The sequence below is a fragment of the Dipodomys spectabilis genome, unplaced genomic scaffold, assembly GCF_019054845.1.
Source record: "Dipodomys spectabilis isolate Male_0828 unplaced genomic scaffold, ASM1905484v1 ptg000006l, whole genome shotgun sequence".
NCBI lineage: Eukaryota > Metazoa > Chordata > Mammalia > Rodentia > Heteromyidae > Dipodomys > Dipodomys spectabilis.
Window position 1 is genome coordinate 19,679,821 of NW_024870683.1, and position 15,423 is coordinate 19,695,243.

Consider the following 15,423-nt stretch of genomic DNA (forward strand, 5'->3'; position numbering starts at 1 on the left):
TTACCGCGGCTTGCTGGAAGGCGCCCTTGGTGTAGGTGCCGCCGCCGCGGTAGGGGATGGCCGGGAGCTCGCGGCTGAGCAGCGCGCACTTGTGCTGGTGCGGGCGGCGGGCGGAGATGTAATCCACGCGCGCCACCACGTTGTTCTTGGAGGCGAAGGTCACGACGGCCACGCGCGTGGCCGTGGGCACCACGGGGAAGTCGGACAGCAGCTTGCGCACGAACTTGAGCTCGTTGAGGAAGTTGAGGCGGCCCACGCTGGACGACTCGTCCACCAGGAAGACGAGCTCCAGCCGCCCGCTGCGCTCCCGCAGGCGCCGCACGCGGCTCCGGAACGCCTGGCCCAGGCGCTCCACTTTGCTCTCGGCCGGCTCGTCCTCGCCGCCGGGCGCGGCGGGGGGCGCGGGGGGCACGGGGGGCACCGCCGGCCACCGACCCGGGGATCCGGGCACCGCCGCCTCCGGGAAGAAACGGAAGCTGAAATTACGCGACGGGGACAGCTGCTGGAAGGTCGTCCAGCCCGAAACCAGGGCCAGACCCCAGCAACAAAAGGCCAGGCGCGGCCACCACATCGCGCCGGGGACCCTGGCGGGGGAGGCGGGCGCGCGCAGAGCCGGGCCGCGGGGCAGTGGCCACGCGTCTCGGCGCCCTTTCAGATCTGACACGGGGGACACAATCCAGACTCCTCCGGCTGGCTGCTCGGGGACTCCGGGCGGGACTGGCGCGCGATCGACCCCTCTCGTTCCTCTCTCTCTCTCCTCCTCCTCCTCCTCTCTCCCTGACGCCTAATAAAATGTTTGAAGGAAAAGGCACCACCGTCCAAGAAGATTCTCCTGCGGCGTCCCTCCTTCTCTCCCGCCCTCCCTCCTCTCTCGGTCTTTCCCTTTCCACTGTCCTCGCCCCTATCTCTGCCTCTATCTCTCCTCCCCCCCCCCGCCCTCCCCCCTCCCCCTGCCCCCGCCTGCTCCTTCTCCTCTCAAAATCCAGCCAAAGACTGGGAGATTCCTTGACTCCAGAGCCCCGCGTCTGTCAACAACCGCTCAGCGAGCACACCAGCACCGAGCCCTGATTCATCCCATGTGTCTGGCAGAAGTTGCAGAGGAATTCACTGTAGATGGATCCAGATACCAAGAGTGCCACAGTAATTGGAAACACTTTGTAGAAGAAAACACACACACACACACACACACACACACACACACACACACACACACACACAGAGAGAGAGAGACTGGAGGGGGTGGTGTTGAAAGCATCCTTTGAAAACTGGTTACTCACCTAGTGTGATTTTTTTCCTGCCCTTCAGTGCTTCCCCCAACCCCACCAAATAGATATGTGTGGATTTTTTCCCTGCAGGGATTTCTGCACGAAAGTGCGAGTGTGCATGCAGATCCCTGACTCCCCTGTAGGCTGCAGTCATACCCCATGCCTTCCAGAGGGAGGATTGGGCAAGCTGGGTCATTCATTCATGCATTGATCTATTCATCGATTTGGTCATTCTTTCCCCCACGAACAAAATTGTTGAGTCCTCAATATGAGCCGGATTCATGAGTTATGCTAGGCAGCAAGAACATGAAAAGGAACAAAATCCAATCATGGATCTGGTCCTTGAGAACATTTATATGATAACAAGTAGCATAGGCATCAACCAGATATTCACACAAGAACAAGACATCGATCATCTATGTGTATTTTCACTTATATCATCTATATCTTATCTAGATCATGTCTCTACGTGTGTATATGTGTGTGTGTGCATAATACAGAATTGCACAAGAAATTTGTCATTTACTCTGTAAGAGAGTTTAGACTTGACCTTGGCCAAAGTGGGGCCAAGGATGTGAAGTCTGTCTTAAATCCCCATCCTTTAATCCATTTCAACAGGTAAGATCCACCTGATGTTAGCTCTACTTAGAAACACAAGCTGCTATATGGGGTCATTTTTCCAGCCCTAAAGGGGTGCATGTGTACAGAAGACCCACATTGCAAGAGATGGTAGTTACCAGCTAGGAGACAGGAGTCCTGTGAAGGATTTATATAAACCACTTACACAGAGTCAACTCCAATACCTGGCTCCATTTCAGTGTGTATGTCATGATGGAACTCAGGGCCCTCAAAGTTTCTTAGTCTCTCTGTGGAATATTTAACTCCATTTATATTTAACAAATACTTTCATGACAGACATCTTCAGCTCTAGCCTTGGGTTTGCTTGAGGTGAAATCTCACCTGCTATTTACTAGCTAGTTGTATGAGTTCTCTCATTTGAAAACATGGTATGATAACATTAAGGACTAACATAAGTATTAAATCATAAAAAGGAAAGCTCTTAGGAGAAGACTATGAAACAGCACATATTTGGTAAATGTCAGTTGTTGTTATTAATACCTTTCATCATAAATGCTCTCCAAATTCTTCATTTTCAAACAATATTATTGACTATCTATGCTGTATTAGCATGTTAGATACTGGGGATTGAAAAGTAAATGAGACTCCATTCCAGTCCCCTAGAAATTCAGAGTATATCAGAAGAAAACACAGAACTTCAAGTTAATTACAAAAATGATAGGATGATTGCAAGATATAAAAAAAAGACAGCTAGAAGTAAGAAAGATTTAGATCATCCCCAAAGCGAGCAAAGATCTCATTTGAGCTGAAATTTTGGAAAATGGACAGTTTGTCTAAATTTTGTCTACTCCGTATCATTTAAAACACATCACTAAGACCTGTCATTTCAGGATTTTAATGCATAAGGCAGACTGACAGTGGTATGCACGTGCAATGACATCCAACTTGTCCTTTAAAAAGTTGTTTTATTAGCCAAAGTAACTACAGAAAGAAAGGGTAGTGAGCAGTTTCTCAAAGCCCTAGAAGAAGAAATCAGAGTGGCACATGCCTGAAACGCCGCCACTTAGTGACTGAGAAAAATGCACATCAGAATAACTTGGGTCTTCCAATATCTCACACTTGTGCTTCTCATTGCTTTCTCTTAGTCTCTTCTTCAGGAAGATCCTTCCCCATAAACTCGCATTAAAAAAAATTAACAGACTAGATAGAGGTGTGGCTCAAGTGGTAGAGCACCAGCCATGAGCAAGAAATCTGAGTAAAAACATGAGACCTTGAGTTCAAGTCTCAGTACACACACACACACACACACACACACACACACACACACTAACAAAACCCAACCCTAACTATCCAAAGGAGGCCTACTGTAGAGTAGGCATGGGTCATCTGTCCATCCCTTAACCCAGCACTGGGATTATGGGGACAACTGTCATCACTGTCCCAACTTTGGTCAAGTGCTCACTACGGCAGGGATCTTCTTACCTTCCTCCCTTCCCCCAGCTGCCACACATATACATCTAGTTTTTCCTTCTAGAGTCCCAGAGTTTCCAGTAGGCATAAACTTTCTTAGGGTCAAGACTATGTTTTCTAGCCTCTTCTGCAGCTTAATATGGAATGGAACCAGATTCTTGTGGCAGCTTCCAGAAAACCACTTTAATATAGAACTGCTGTTTTTTTTTTAATCAATTTTCTCTTCCTTTCATCTTTTCCCATCTGTCTAGAATATGAAAATATGGTAGTAGAATTCCAGTAGTTATCTTGGCCAGGTACATATTATTTGGGGATGGAGGAGTATGGCTCCTGTAGACTTAGTGGACTAGAATAATCTGATGACAGATGGAAAATGTTCCGATATCTTTCTGCTGTAAATCTAACAGAGGTATTATCCCTCATACAGGCCACTCAATGCTTTTTCTAAATAGAACTATCGAGGGAATCCATGATGGAAAAGCTCTGATGTTGAGACACTGGAAACAATTAAGAACAATGTTGTGAATTTGATTATACTAGATGTAGATAAAAAGGTTTAAGATGCTCATCATCATGCCAAATGCCCTATATATTCTTACATGATTATCCCATTTTATAGGAAAAATAAAACCAATAGAAGGTAACCATATATATGAACAGATAAATGATGTCTTGTATTCCCTTTCCATCCAGGAAATATTCAAATGTGTCTAGCAATACAGGTGTTTAACCCAGGTTGTCCAGCAATGTCTGTGAATTTTTTCACCTCTTCTTGCATTTAAATCTCTAATGAACGGCCTGAAATCACATGATCTCTCATTTCCACTGAATAGAATTGAGGCTTTTGACAAACTTCAGAGGAAGTAATGGGGAGGGGCAGGGGAGAGACTTGCTATCTGGTACTATCTCCTTGTCCTTGCTGCTGTCATGAGAACTGTCTGAAGTGGGAAGTAAGGAAACACAAAGACAAAGGAATAAACAAGAGGGATGTCTTCCTCTCTGTCATTCTCACTCTCCATGCTAGAACTTAACTGCCCCTTTGGGGCTCTCACGCTCTGCCTCTGTCACTGTCTCTTCGGTACCAATGCCTACTTTCAAGCTATGCCAAATTAATTCTGAGTATTCCAGAGGGAATTAGAAATGGTAAACACACTGCTGAACAGTGATAATTTGAATTCTGGCCGTCTTCACCAAACCACCTGCTACTATTAATCTTTTAGTTCTCTTTTGCAGAGCCCCATGCAGTCCACACAGGTTTTCTTGTATTCTTAATTACATATATGAACATTTTACTCTAACTTGCTATGCATTTTAGAGAACTGATGCTTAGACTCTTTTCTGTACACTAGTTTGTACTTTTTACTGGATAATTTATTTTGTATTCCTTTAAGTTGAGTCTTTTGTTCATTTATTTTTCACTTACTCTATTCTATTAAAGAGTGTTTACAAGTATAGCCTTCTGCTTAGCAGAGTTTTAGTTTTATCTTATGTGTAGCATTATAATTTTTAAACAATCTATAATTAGTTTTATTTTCCTCTTTGGCCTAGAAAGTACTAAAATGTTGATTTCGTTTATTTTTATGTGTTAATGTGTTTTGTTAACCTGTTTTTATTTTGTTCTTAAGATAATGACACTGAAACTAAAAAGAAGACTCTTCACCATCTTCTATCTTATTGGAATTTCTCTTGCCCTCAAACATAACATACTAAAATGTGACATTTTACTCAGAAAAAATAAGCATATTTGGTGGTAGGATATAACTCTCCTATCTTATAAATCAATTTTATGATATACATTTTTTAATGTTGTATATTTTGTATTCAATGTAACCTATTCCATTTGTGTGTGATGAGAAATGTTGCAATCTGGTTTACCCAGTTTTGACAATTAGTATTTCCAGGATTTGCTTTTTTTTTTTTTTTTTTTTTTTACATTTCAAAGTTCATACGTTACATATTTGCTGTGAACAAAGATTTGATAATAGTGTCACTTCACAATGGCAACAGCCTCTAATTAGTCTTTATTCCTTCAATATATTCAGTCATTGAACATACTCACCTGAGCCTGTCTGAAGGTCTGCCACCATCATGAATGACACAGTAACTATCTTGACCAGGAAGTTCATGTCCAACCGGCTACTTCAGAGGAAGCAGATGGTCACTGATGTCCTTCACCCAGGAAATTCGGGAAAAAAACTTGCCAAAATGTACAAGACCACACCCGATGTCATCTTTGTATTTGGATTCAGAACTCATTTTGGTGGGGGCAAAACAACTGGCTTTGGCATGATTTATGATTCTTTGGATTATGCAAAGAAAAATGAGCCCAAACACAGACTTGCAAGATACGGTCTGTATGAAAAGAAAAAGACTTCGAGGAAACAGCGAAAGGAATGCAAAAGCAGAATGAAGAACGTCAGAGGGACTGCAAAGGCCAATGCTGGAGAGCTGGCAAGAAGCCAAAGGACTAAAGATCCTTCAGTGACAGGGCCCTGCGTGATGACGAATTCTATATAAAGGGATTCATAAACTGTAAAAACCCGAAAAAAAACATGCTCATCTGAATTTACCTATGTCTAGATGGTACCTCCATTATCATCACCATCACCATCATCAGTATTACTATTTTGAATTTGTTTGACATTTCAGATTCTTTTTCTTATCCCTTTTTCTCTGTTTTTTTTTTTTTCCTTTCTTCCTCCTCTCCTACTTCTTCCTCTTTTTGTTGGTCAGAGGGCCTGAACTCTGGGCCTGGGCGCTGTCCCTCAGCTCTTCAGCTCAAGGCCAGCACTCTACCACTTGAGCCACAGTGCCACTTCCAGCTTATTCTGCTTATGTGGTGCTGAGGAATCGAAACCAGGGCTTCATACATGCAAGGCAAGCACTCTACCACTGAGCCACCTTCCCAGCCCTTTCTGTCTGCTTTTAAAATGTGTTAGACCAATGCATCTGCATAAGTTGTAACCATTACTTTACTTTCTTGTCCTCTTTTCTAGGTTTTTCTCTTGTTATAAGCTTTGAGCACAGAATTTATGAGTGTCAAAAACCTTAATAGCTAGTGTCTCAATGAAGGTTTTATGAACAAAAACAAATGACATAAATCTACATTAAATAAAATATCAGGATTTTAATTAAAAACAGGATCACACTCTACCCTTGTCTGAAGGATTATCTCATCTTCACCCTAGCTATCCAATGGGCATTCCTGCACCAGACCGTGCAGCTACTGTGCCACTCAATTTCTCCTATATGTGTGGACAATTCGGTTCAGATTTTAAATAATAAATCAAGTTGTCAACTACTCCAAACATTTTTTCTGTCATCCTAAAGAACTGAATACAGAATTTTTCTGTGCTAAGAAAATACTCTACCTCTGAGCTACATCCTCAACCCAACTACCCATATCCTAAATTCATTCTGTCCATTAAAGTTAGGATGCTATCTAATTTGTTCTGCTTACTTACTCTCTTCTCATTGTAATCTATTTGTCCTACCTCAGATAGGAGAGGGCTATAAAAAAGAATCCTGATCCTCTAAACACATTATTCAAAGTTTCTGTCTCCTGCTGAGATGGAAGAGCTTCATATCTGCTAATTAATATCTTTGTTTTCCACTGAGCAGAATAGGAGTATTCTGGAAGAAAAAAAAAGTCCCTTTATAATCTGCACATTTCAGTCTTATAAAAGTTTAGATTTCAGATATTGTTCTCCTGTACCCATATATGCATAAAATGCTGAATATATATGCATATAAATGATTTATCAGGTTGTTTCCCATCTAAAATAATACAACCCTTTCCGGGCACCAGTGGCTCATGGCTGTAATTCTAGCTACTCAGGAGGATGAGATATGAAGATTGTGGTTCAAAGCCAGCCCATGCATGAAAGTCGATGAGACTCTTTATCTCCAATAAACCACCCAGAAAACCAGAAGTGGCACTGTGGCTCAAGTGGTAGAGCACCAGCCTTGAGCTGAAGAGCTGAGGGACAGTGCCCAAGCCCAGAATTCAAGCCCCATGACAGACAAAAAACAAAATAAAATAACACAACCCATTTGTCAATCACAAAAAAATATTTAATGATAGTTAGGACAGTAGATTTTAGATGACATATTGAAAAAAATCAACCTAAGGTGTTGAACTAATGTTATTGCTTACAATTTTCAATTGTCATGCCACATACAAAACCAAGCAAAGAGCCGGGCAGGCAGACAAGAAAGCCTCTGATGTTTTACTTTTCTTCAGTCAGAGTAGGAGAAATTCAAGTACCTAGAGGTGTTGGGATCCCTTTTTCAGCAAGTGGAAGCTAGCTTATCTCAACGCCAAAACACTGTAAGTACCTTAGCACTCTAATAGCAATAGCCTATGTAAGGTTTCTCATGGCTCTCCACTTTTCTGGGTTCCTACAGTCAGCTACATTCTTCTGATAGAACAGAGGAGAAGGCCTCCAGGTGACTGACTTCTTTTCCTTGGGAGTTGGTACTCTTTCCTTCAGGAAGTCAAATGTGTCAAAATGCAATCAGAATTCCTATACACAGGTTCAGTCAGATCTTAAAGAAATTCTGGATCTATCTGCAAAAGTATTACAAAATCCCTTAAGATTTGTGTTTTCTATCTTGTGAATGTGGTTCTTTCAGGCTGGAAGGACTTGGTTAACAATGGGAAGATTATCCATGAAAGAATAAGATCATCCAATTTCCATTGTAATGAATGTAGCAACATGGCAAAAATCATATTGACCACCACTCTCTCCCTTTCCTTCACTTTCAAAAGTGAGTCCAAATGTTGGGAAATGTTTAGAAGAGTGTTCCTAGGTTGCCATTTCTTATTCTGTTCTTCCTTATGCCTCTGCCAGAGTGGCCAATCTGAGAAGTTCATGGGCTGTGATCATTTTGGAAAGACAGAAGTTGAAGATACCTCATGAATATTTCACACTCAATAGGTCATTTTCAATTTTACTATACTTGTTCTTCTTTAGAAACAGAAGAGTTAGCTGGACTTGAGACTAGAGAGAAGGCGTAAAGCTAATTGAGCAATGTAATGGTGAGGGTTTTTGTTTGGTCTTCAACATATTAGGGTATGAAGCTGAGGTTCATGGTACTTTTTTACAGAGACTTCCCCTGGCCAGGACTTGATACAGGAATATACTAAAATCCTGTGACAATGTAGCAAAAATCCTAACATAGGTGACCACCATGGCACTACATTGTGCTTTGTCAGCCTTGCACCAAGATCAAGGCTTCTTCTTGCTCAGAGATCCAAAAGAGGAAAAAGATGGAGTAAAACAACCCAAGGAAGTGGGGATGGGAGGGAAAAAACAAAAGGACATCTTCATCATTTCAGCTTTGGCAAGATGTCAGCCAGTCTAGGCTGATGGTTCAGAATCCACTTCCTGTCAAGCTTGGACATGTAAGATAAGTTCCCACATCCCAGAGGACAAAATCCAGCTTCCATGCTGCTCAGCTTCCCCTTGCCAATGCTGGCATTTAAAACACTTGGGTCCCTAAAAGGAAATCAACAGTAGTACCACTACCAGACAACAACAAGACAAAACAACAACAAATTAACCCTCCTTTCTTTTATATGCAAGGCTATTCTTGGATACTTGAAAACCTCATTTCTCTTTTAATTCTATGCTAGACCCAGGTTTCTTGACACGATAAACTTCAACAGTGTGTGGATTTTTCTTCCTTTAAAACAAATAAGTACATCTCACGACTGCCCTTCCCTCACAATCTGTTCATCTTCTGATCTTTCCATATACTTCGCCAGCACATCTGGAACAGGGGGTTTTCTCAGCACTTTCCAAGCCTATGTCCTCAGGGGGCCACAGAGAGGCAGAATTATTCCTTTCATGTGTTCCTGTGCTTCCAAGAGGGACACTAAAGATGAATCATAAAAGGAAAAAAGTGCCAAAGAAAGAGTTCAGGTAATCCAGCTACTCCTATGGACCACATCTTTGTCCTCCAGCCCCCCAAACAAGTTTTCAATCCTAGGGGCACAGAGATTTACCTTCAGTGTCCTTTAAACAAATGCCAATACCTGGACCCCATCCCAGACAAACTAAGTAAGAATCTCTGGAGTGTTTTGCTTGTTCAGTTTTCAACTTCCCAAATTCATTGAGAACCACTGCCCTAATGCGACAGAGCAAAGTGGTTCTCTTTGGTAATATATAAAATTCTACCTTCTTAAAGAAAAACAAGATGTTCAACATTTTAGGGGTGGTAGGGATAGTACTGGGGCTTGAACTCAGCAGGGTATAGTACTAGGTAAGTGATCTATCACATAAATCATGCCTAACTACTTTTTGCTTTTAGCTTGCTTTTGAGGTAGGATATCTTGCTTTTTCCTAGGGAGCCAAAGAATGTGATCCTCCTAACTTCACCTCCTAAGTGCCTATGATTACAGGCATATACTATCACACACAGTTACACAATTTTGAGTTTCCCTACACATCTCTAATTCTCCATTAGAGGTAAGAACATGTATCATCCTGAAAACCAGAATATTTAAGAATGTATATACACAAACACATGCACATCACTTGAATAATGTGTATGTATATGGGATAAGTAAAATAACTAGGGAATGTTGCTTCAGCCATTGAAATTAGAGAAAAATTAGTAAGTTGGTTGTCTTTCAAACCAGCTTCATTATAAATAAAGAATAGCCACTCTAATGAAGTTAATAGAGTAAGTGTGTTGACATTTTGGCAATAACAAAATGGTACAATAACCCTAGGTAGCTCTAGGGTTGAGGAACATTAAAGGATAAAAATTAAAACTATATGTCATAGTCTTTGTTACTCAATTTCAAACTTTTTATTATTTCTTCTTTTATCTCCCCTTTTCTTGCTCTAGGGAGAAGCTGAATGATTGTTCTTTGTGAAGTAAGATCCTGAACAAATTTCATGAGCACAAGTCTCATAAGATTCTAAATGTGAAGGTTCTTTTTTGATGCTCAGATGAGGCATGTGATCTTTGAGAACTTCATTTTAATGTAAACTATAATGTCCTTTCTAAGGAAGTAGATTCAACAGCCAACATCACACAAAATAATGAAAAACTGAAACCATTTCCTCTAAAATTAGAAACATGTCAAGGATGCACACACTCTCTGCTCCTATCCGATATTTTACTACAATTTTTTTTTTTTTTGTCAGAGTAATAAGGCAAATGAAAGATACAAAAAGAGATCCAAAGAGGGAGGGAAGAAATCAAACTATCGCTACTTGCAGATGACATGATCCTGTATCTACAGATACAGGGTCTCTATCCCCAAACTCATAGAGATGACAAACTTCTGTAGCAAAGCAGCAGGATATAAAATCAACACACAAAACCAGTAGCTTTTCTGTATGTCAACAATGATCAGATAGAGAAGGAAATTAGGAGAACAATTTTGTTGCAATAGCCTCAAAAGTCCCAAACAAAACTAGGAATAAACCTAACCTAAGTAGGATTCCAGAGGCTTAGAAAATAGAAGAAAGAATGGACAAACAGGACTGCACACAAAATAGGAAATAGTCACTAAACTAAAAAGACAGCTTTGGTTTAGTTGCCAGCACAGGACCTTAATGACCCAAAGAATACTTATTATTGCTATTAGCATTATTTTATTTTATTATTATTATTATTTTTTTTGGTTGGCCGTGGGGCTTGAACTCTGGGCCTGGGTGCTATCCCTCAGCTCTTCAGCTCAAGGCGAGTGCTCTACCACTTGAGCTACAGCGCCACTTCCGGTTTTCTGGTGGTTTATTGGAGATAGGAGTCTCACGGTCTCTCCTGCCCGGGCTGGCTTTGAACCGCGATCCTCAGATCTCAGCCTCCTAAGTAGCTAGGATTACAGACGTGAGCCACCAGCGCCCAGCTATTAGCATTATTTTAAATTATTGTTGTCATTCCTGGCTTATGTTTGATGAAACTTCAGAAACTGATTCCAGAAGAGCAGAGTCTGGTATAATTATAAAAAATACACTTCACCTTAGTTGAAAAGATGGCTTAACATACTTAGGGTGATAAATTATGAAAAAAAATACAAGGTTAGATTGCTAATAGACTTAGAGATAAATATAAGGAAATTAAGTCATACAAAAGCCAGAAGAATATGTAGAAAAGATCATAACAAAGGGAAGAATGTTATAAGCATTCAAAGAAATACATCACCAAAGGAAAAGAATATTTCTTTATATACATAGAAATTTGTGTTACTATTGTTTTGACTATATAGAAATTAATCATTTTTATAAGAAAATGCATAAACAAATTCAAATGACAGATTTGGAAAATAGCAGGAAATAATCTTATTATTCTTATATAAAGCCCTGGTATAAGTCCATAGTAGCAAGAGAGTTGAAAATATAGACAATATTACAAAAGCAACTCTTAGAAGAGTAAATTGAGTTAGACATTAAGCATATGAAAACACATTTAACCACACTTATAATTATGGAAATATGTATTATAACCAAAACAAGAAATTTCTTGTTTGCATTTCATGTTGGCAGAAACCAATGAATATATCTTCAGCCCTGGAACTAGCTAAGGCTGGGGTTACAAAACATATGTAAATGCATACTTTCTTTCTACATTGAGGTTAAACATTAGGAATTTGTGTTAGCATTTGGTGCTGCTGTTCCTGGTTAAGCATTAGGAATTTATGTTAGCATTTGGTGCTGCTGTTCCCACATGTGGTCTTGTATTCCTTGTTAAAAAAAAAAATACCAGGTCAACACTTCTAATCAGTCAATGTCAGCAAGTCCTACAGATGAAATCTGCCTTCCATTTCAGGACTAAAACTTGACGAAGTTGAGCTGTTCTTCATGGTTAACTTTACAGGTTGTGATTCAATACTATGGTTTGTTTTGTTTTGTTTAAAAGCCATAAGAGACTGATGCTACTAGCTCACGTCTGTAATCTTAGCTACTCAGGAGGCTATGATCTGAGGATTGAAGTTCAAAGCCAGTCCAGGCAAGAAAGTCCATAAGGATCTTATCTCCAGTTAATCGCTGTACATGGTACTGTGACTCCAGTAGTGGAATATTACCCCTGTGCATAAAAGCTAAAGGACAGCTCCCAGGCCCTGAGTTCAAGCCCCAGCACTAGCAGAGGAGAGGGAGGGAAAGCTATAATAATGACTACATCCTTTAGTTAGGAATCTTTTCAAAGAGATATGCTTTCCTTTGAAAGCTACACATTTACTATGAGGCGGCAATGTACAGTACTAACAAAAGTTGAATGCTAGAAACACTGAAAACAAACAACAGATAAGAGAATGATTAGATAAAATGTGTTCAAAGAATATTTTCACAGTATGTTTACATTTTCAAAAATATTTACTGTCATAAAAATGTTCTACACCTTTTATTACAAGGGGAGAAAGATATACACTTATATGAGTTTAAAAATATGAATGTACAAGTAGTTTTCTCATCCTCAAAGATGAAAATAAAGACAAATTCATTTTAGAAAGAGAATAAATCATGTGGGTCTACAAGGAAGCTAGGAAGGCTGAGCATTGGCAGGGAGGAGACAGGCATTTTCTTATCAGGCCATGAAGATAGATTATCACATTGCTTGCTTCAAGTCCCTTATAGTTCCAGAAAGATGGTGGTTTATGAACTTTTGAAAATGGTGAGTGGCTTCAGTTTGTTCTTTTTAATATGTAATTTTTAAAAAGCATTTTTAGAAGACAGATGAGTTCAGAGCCAAATATGGAGAGTGGTCCTGATGTGCAAGAGTTTGAATTTCAATTAGTTTGGAGGTTATGCTGCTAATAAGGTGATCCATGATGCTAACCCCTCAGTGACCAAACACCTCGGAACATTTTTCTATTAAAGATGGGATATTAGGGCAGGCAAATGCAGAGAGGAATGGTAGGCGAATGTAGTCATGATATTCAATGCATATATGTGAAAATGGATCCAGGTAAATTGACAGGATGGGTACAGCGGGAAGAGGTGGGATGAAATTGATCAAGATGTATTGTAGTCATAAAACTGATATGTTAACTTAAAACCTCTGTGAACGACTGATTTTAAAAATTAGAAAGTAAATGGGCTAGGAAGGTGGCTCAGTGGTAGAGTGCTTGCCTTGCATGCCTGAGGCCCTGGGTTTGATTCCTCAGCACCACATAAGCAAAAAGAAAAAAAGCTGGAAGTGGTGCTGTGGCTCAAGTGGTAGAGCGCTAGCCTTGAGCTGAAGAGGTGAGAGACAGTGCCCAGGCCCAGAGTTCAAGGCCCCACAACTGGACCTCTCCACCAAAAATATAAAGTAAATGAAATAAAAATGGAATATGAATTCAAAAAATATTAATGTAGCTGGGCATCAGTGGCTCATGCCTACTAAGGAGGCTGAGATCTGAGGATTGTGATTCAAAGCCAGCCTAAGTAGGAAAGTCCATGAGAGTCTTATGTCCAATAAACTACTCAGAAAAAGCCAGAAGTAGCACTATGGCTCAAGTGGTAGAGTGCTAGCCTTGAGTACAAAGAGGCTCAGGAATAGTGCTCAGACCCTGAGTTCAAGTACCAGAACTAGCAAAAAAAAAAAAAAAAAAGTATGAATGAAATTGTGAAAATGGTAATATTGCCCCAAACAATTTACAAATACAATGCAATCCCCATCAAGATCCCAACAACATTCTTCAAAGAGATAAAGGAATCCAAAAATTCATAAGGAGTAATAAAAGATCCAAATAGCAGAAACAATCCTTAGCAAGAATAACAATGCTGGAAGAATATCAATACCAAACTTCAAACTCTATTACAAAACCATAGAAATAAAAACAACTTGGTCCTGGTGCAAGAATAGGCCTGAGGACCAATGGAACAGAAGACCCAAAAATGAACTCACAGACCCATATCCATCTAATACTTGATAAGGTAGCCAAAAATACAGGTTGGAAAAAAGACAGGATCTTCAACAAATGGTGCTGGCAAAATTGACTACAAATGTGCAAAAAAATAGAAGCTAGATCCTTATATATCACTCTGAACCAGAATCAATTCTAAATAGATCAAAGACCTCAATGTAAGGCCAGGTACCATGAGAATATTACAGGAAGGAGTAGGGGAAACACTAGGAGCCCTAGTGTTTACTTAGGAGGACCAAATCCTCCTAAGTAAAGATCTAGAATCACAACAAATCAAAGAAAGAATGGATAAATAGGATTTCATCTGACAGAAGAGTTTTTGCATGGCAAAGGACAGCTAACAATATAGAAAGCCCACAGAATGGGAGATTTTTTACCAGCTACGCATCAGACAAGGGCCTTAAATCTAAAATGTACTTAGAGCTCTAAACAACAATAAACCCTCAAAGAAACAACAACCCAATTTTAAAAAATGGATTAAGAACTTAACAAGAGACTTCTCCAAATAAGTAAGAATGGCCAATAGACACATGAAGAAATTTTCAATATCTCTGGTCATAAAACAAATGCAAATCAAAACAACACTGAGATTGAGAAAACTAACAATAACAGGTGCTGGTGGGGATGTGGCCAAAAGGGAATTCTATTACACTGTTAGTAGGAATGTCAATTTATTCAATCACTCTGGAAAGCAGTATGAACATTCCTCAAAACACTAAACATAGAGCTTCCCTATGACCCAGAAGTTCCACTCCTGGACATTTATGCAATAGACCACAAACAAGGCCACACTAAAGCTACCAGTACTGCAATGTTCATTGCAGCACTGTTTATCATAGCCAACATGGAATAAACCCAGATGCCCCTCAGTGGACGAATGGATCAAGATATGTGGTATATACACACAATAGAATTCTATGCTTCCATCAGAAAGAATGACATTGCTCCATTTATAAGGAAATGGAAAGACTTTCTTCTTCTTCTTTATTGTGAAAATACTGTACAGAGGGGTTACAATTACATGGGCAAGATAATGAGTACATTTCTTATCAAGCATTGTAGCCTCCTCCTTTGTTTCCCCTTCCCATCACTTCCAAGCCTTTCCCGCACCCCCACCCAATCCTCCCCCCTACTCCCCCACCAAAGTTGTAAAGTTCGTTTTCGACATGACAACTTGTACTTCTCATTGTTGCAACGGGTCCACCTGTATCCTTATTTAAACGACTTGTTTTTCCCCTTCCC

The 15,423-nt window shown here is 40.2% G+C and overlaps 1 protein-coding gene and 1 pseudogene across 1 annotated transcript in view; one reads left to right on the top strand and one right to left on the bottom strand.

Annotated features, from left to right (window-relative positions):
• Positions 1-787, bottom strand: part of Svep1 (sushi, von Willebrand factor type A, EGF and pentraxin domain containing 1) — a 159,160-nt gene extending 158,373 nt beyond the window's left edge. Inside the window, exon 1 of the mRNA XM_042695890.1 lies at positions 5-787. Within this exon, the coding sequence (XP_042551824.1) occupies positions 5-571 (567 nt within the window). The 5' untranslated portion in view covers positions 572-787. The remainder of the gene's footprint in view (positions 1-4) is intronic.
• A 4,615-nt stretch (positions 788-5,402) lies between these two features.
• Positions 5,403-5,785, top strand: LOC122122850 (annotated as a pseudogene).
• The last annotated feature ends 9,638 nt before the right edge of the window (positions 5,786-15,423 follow it).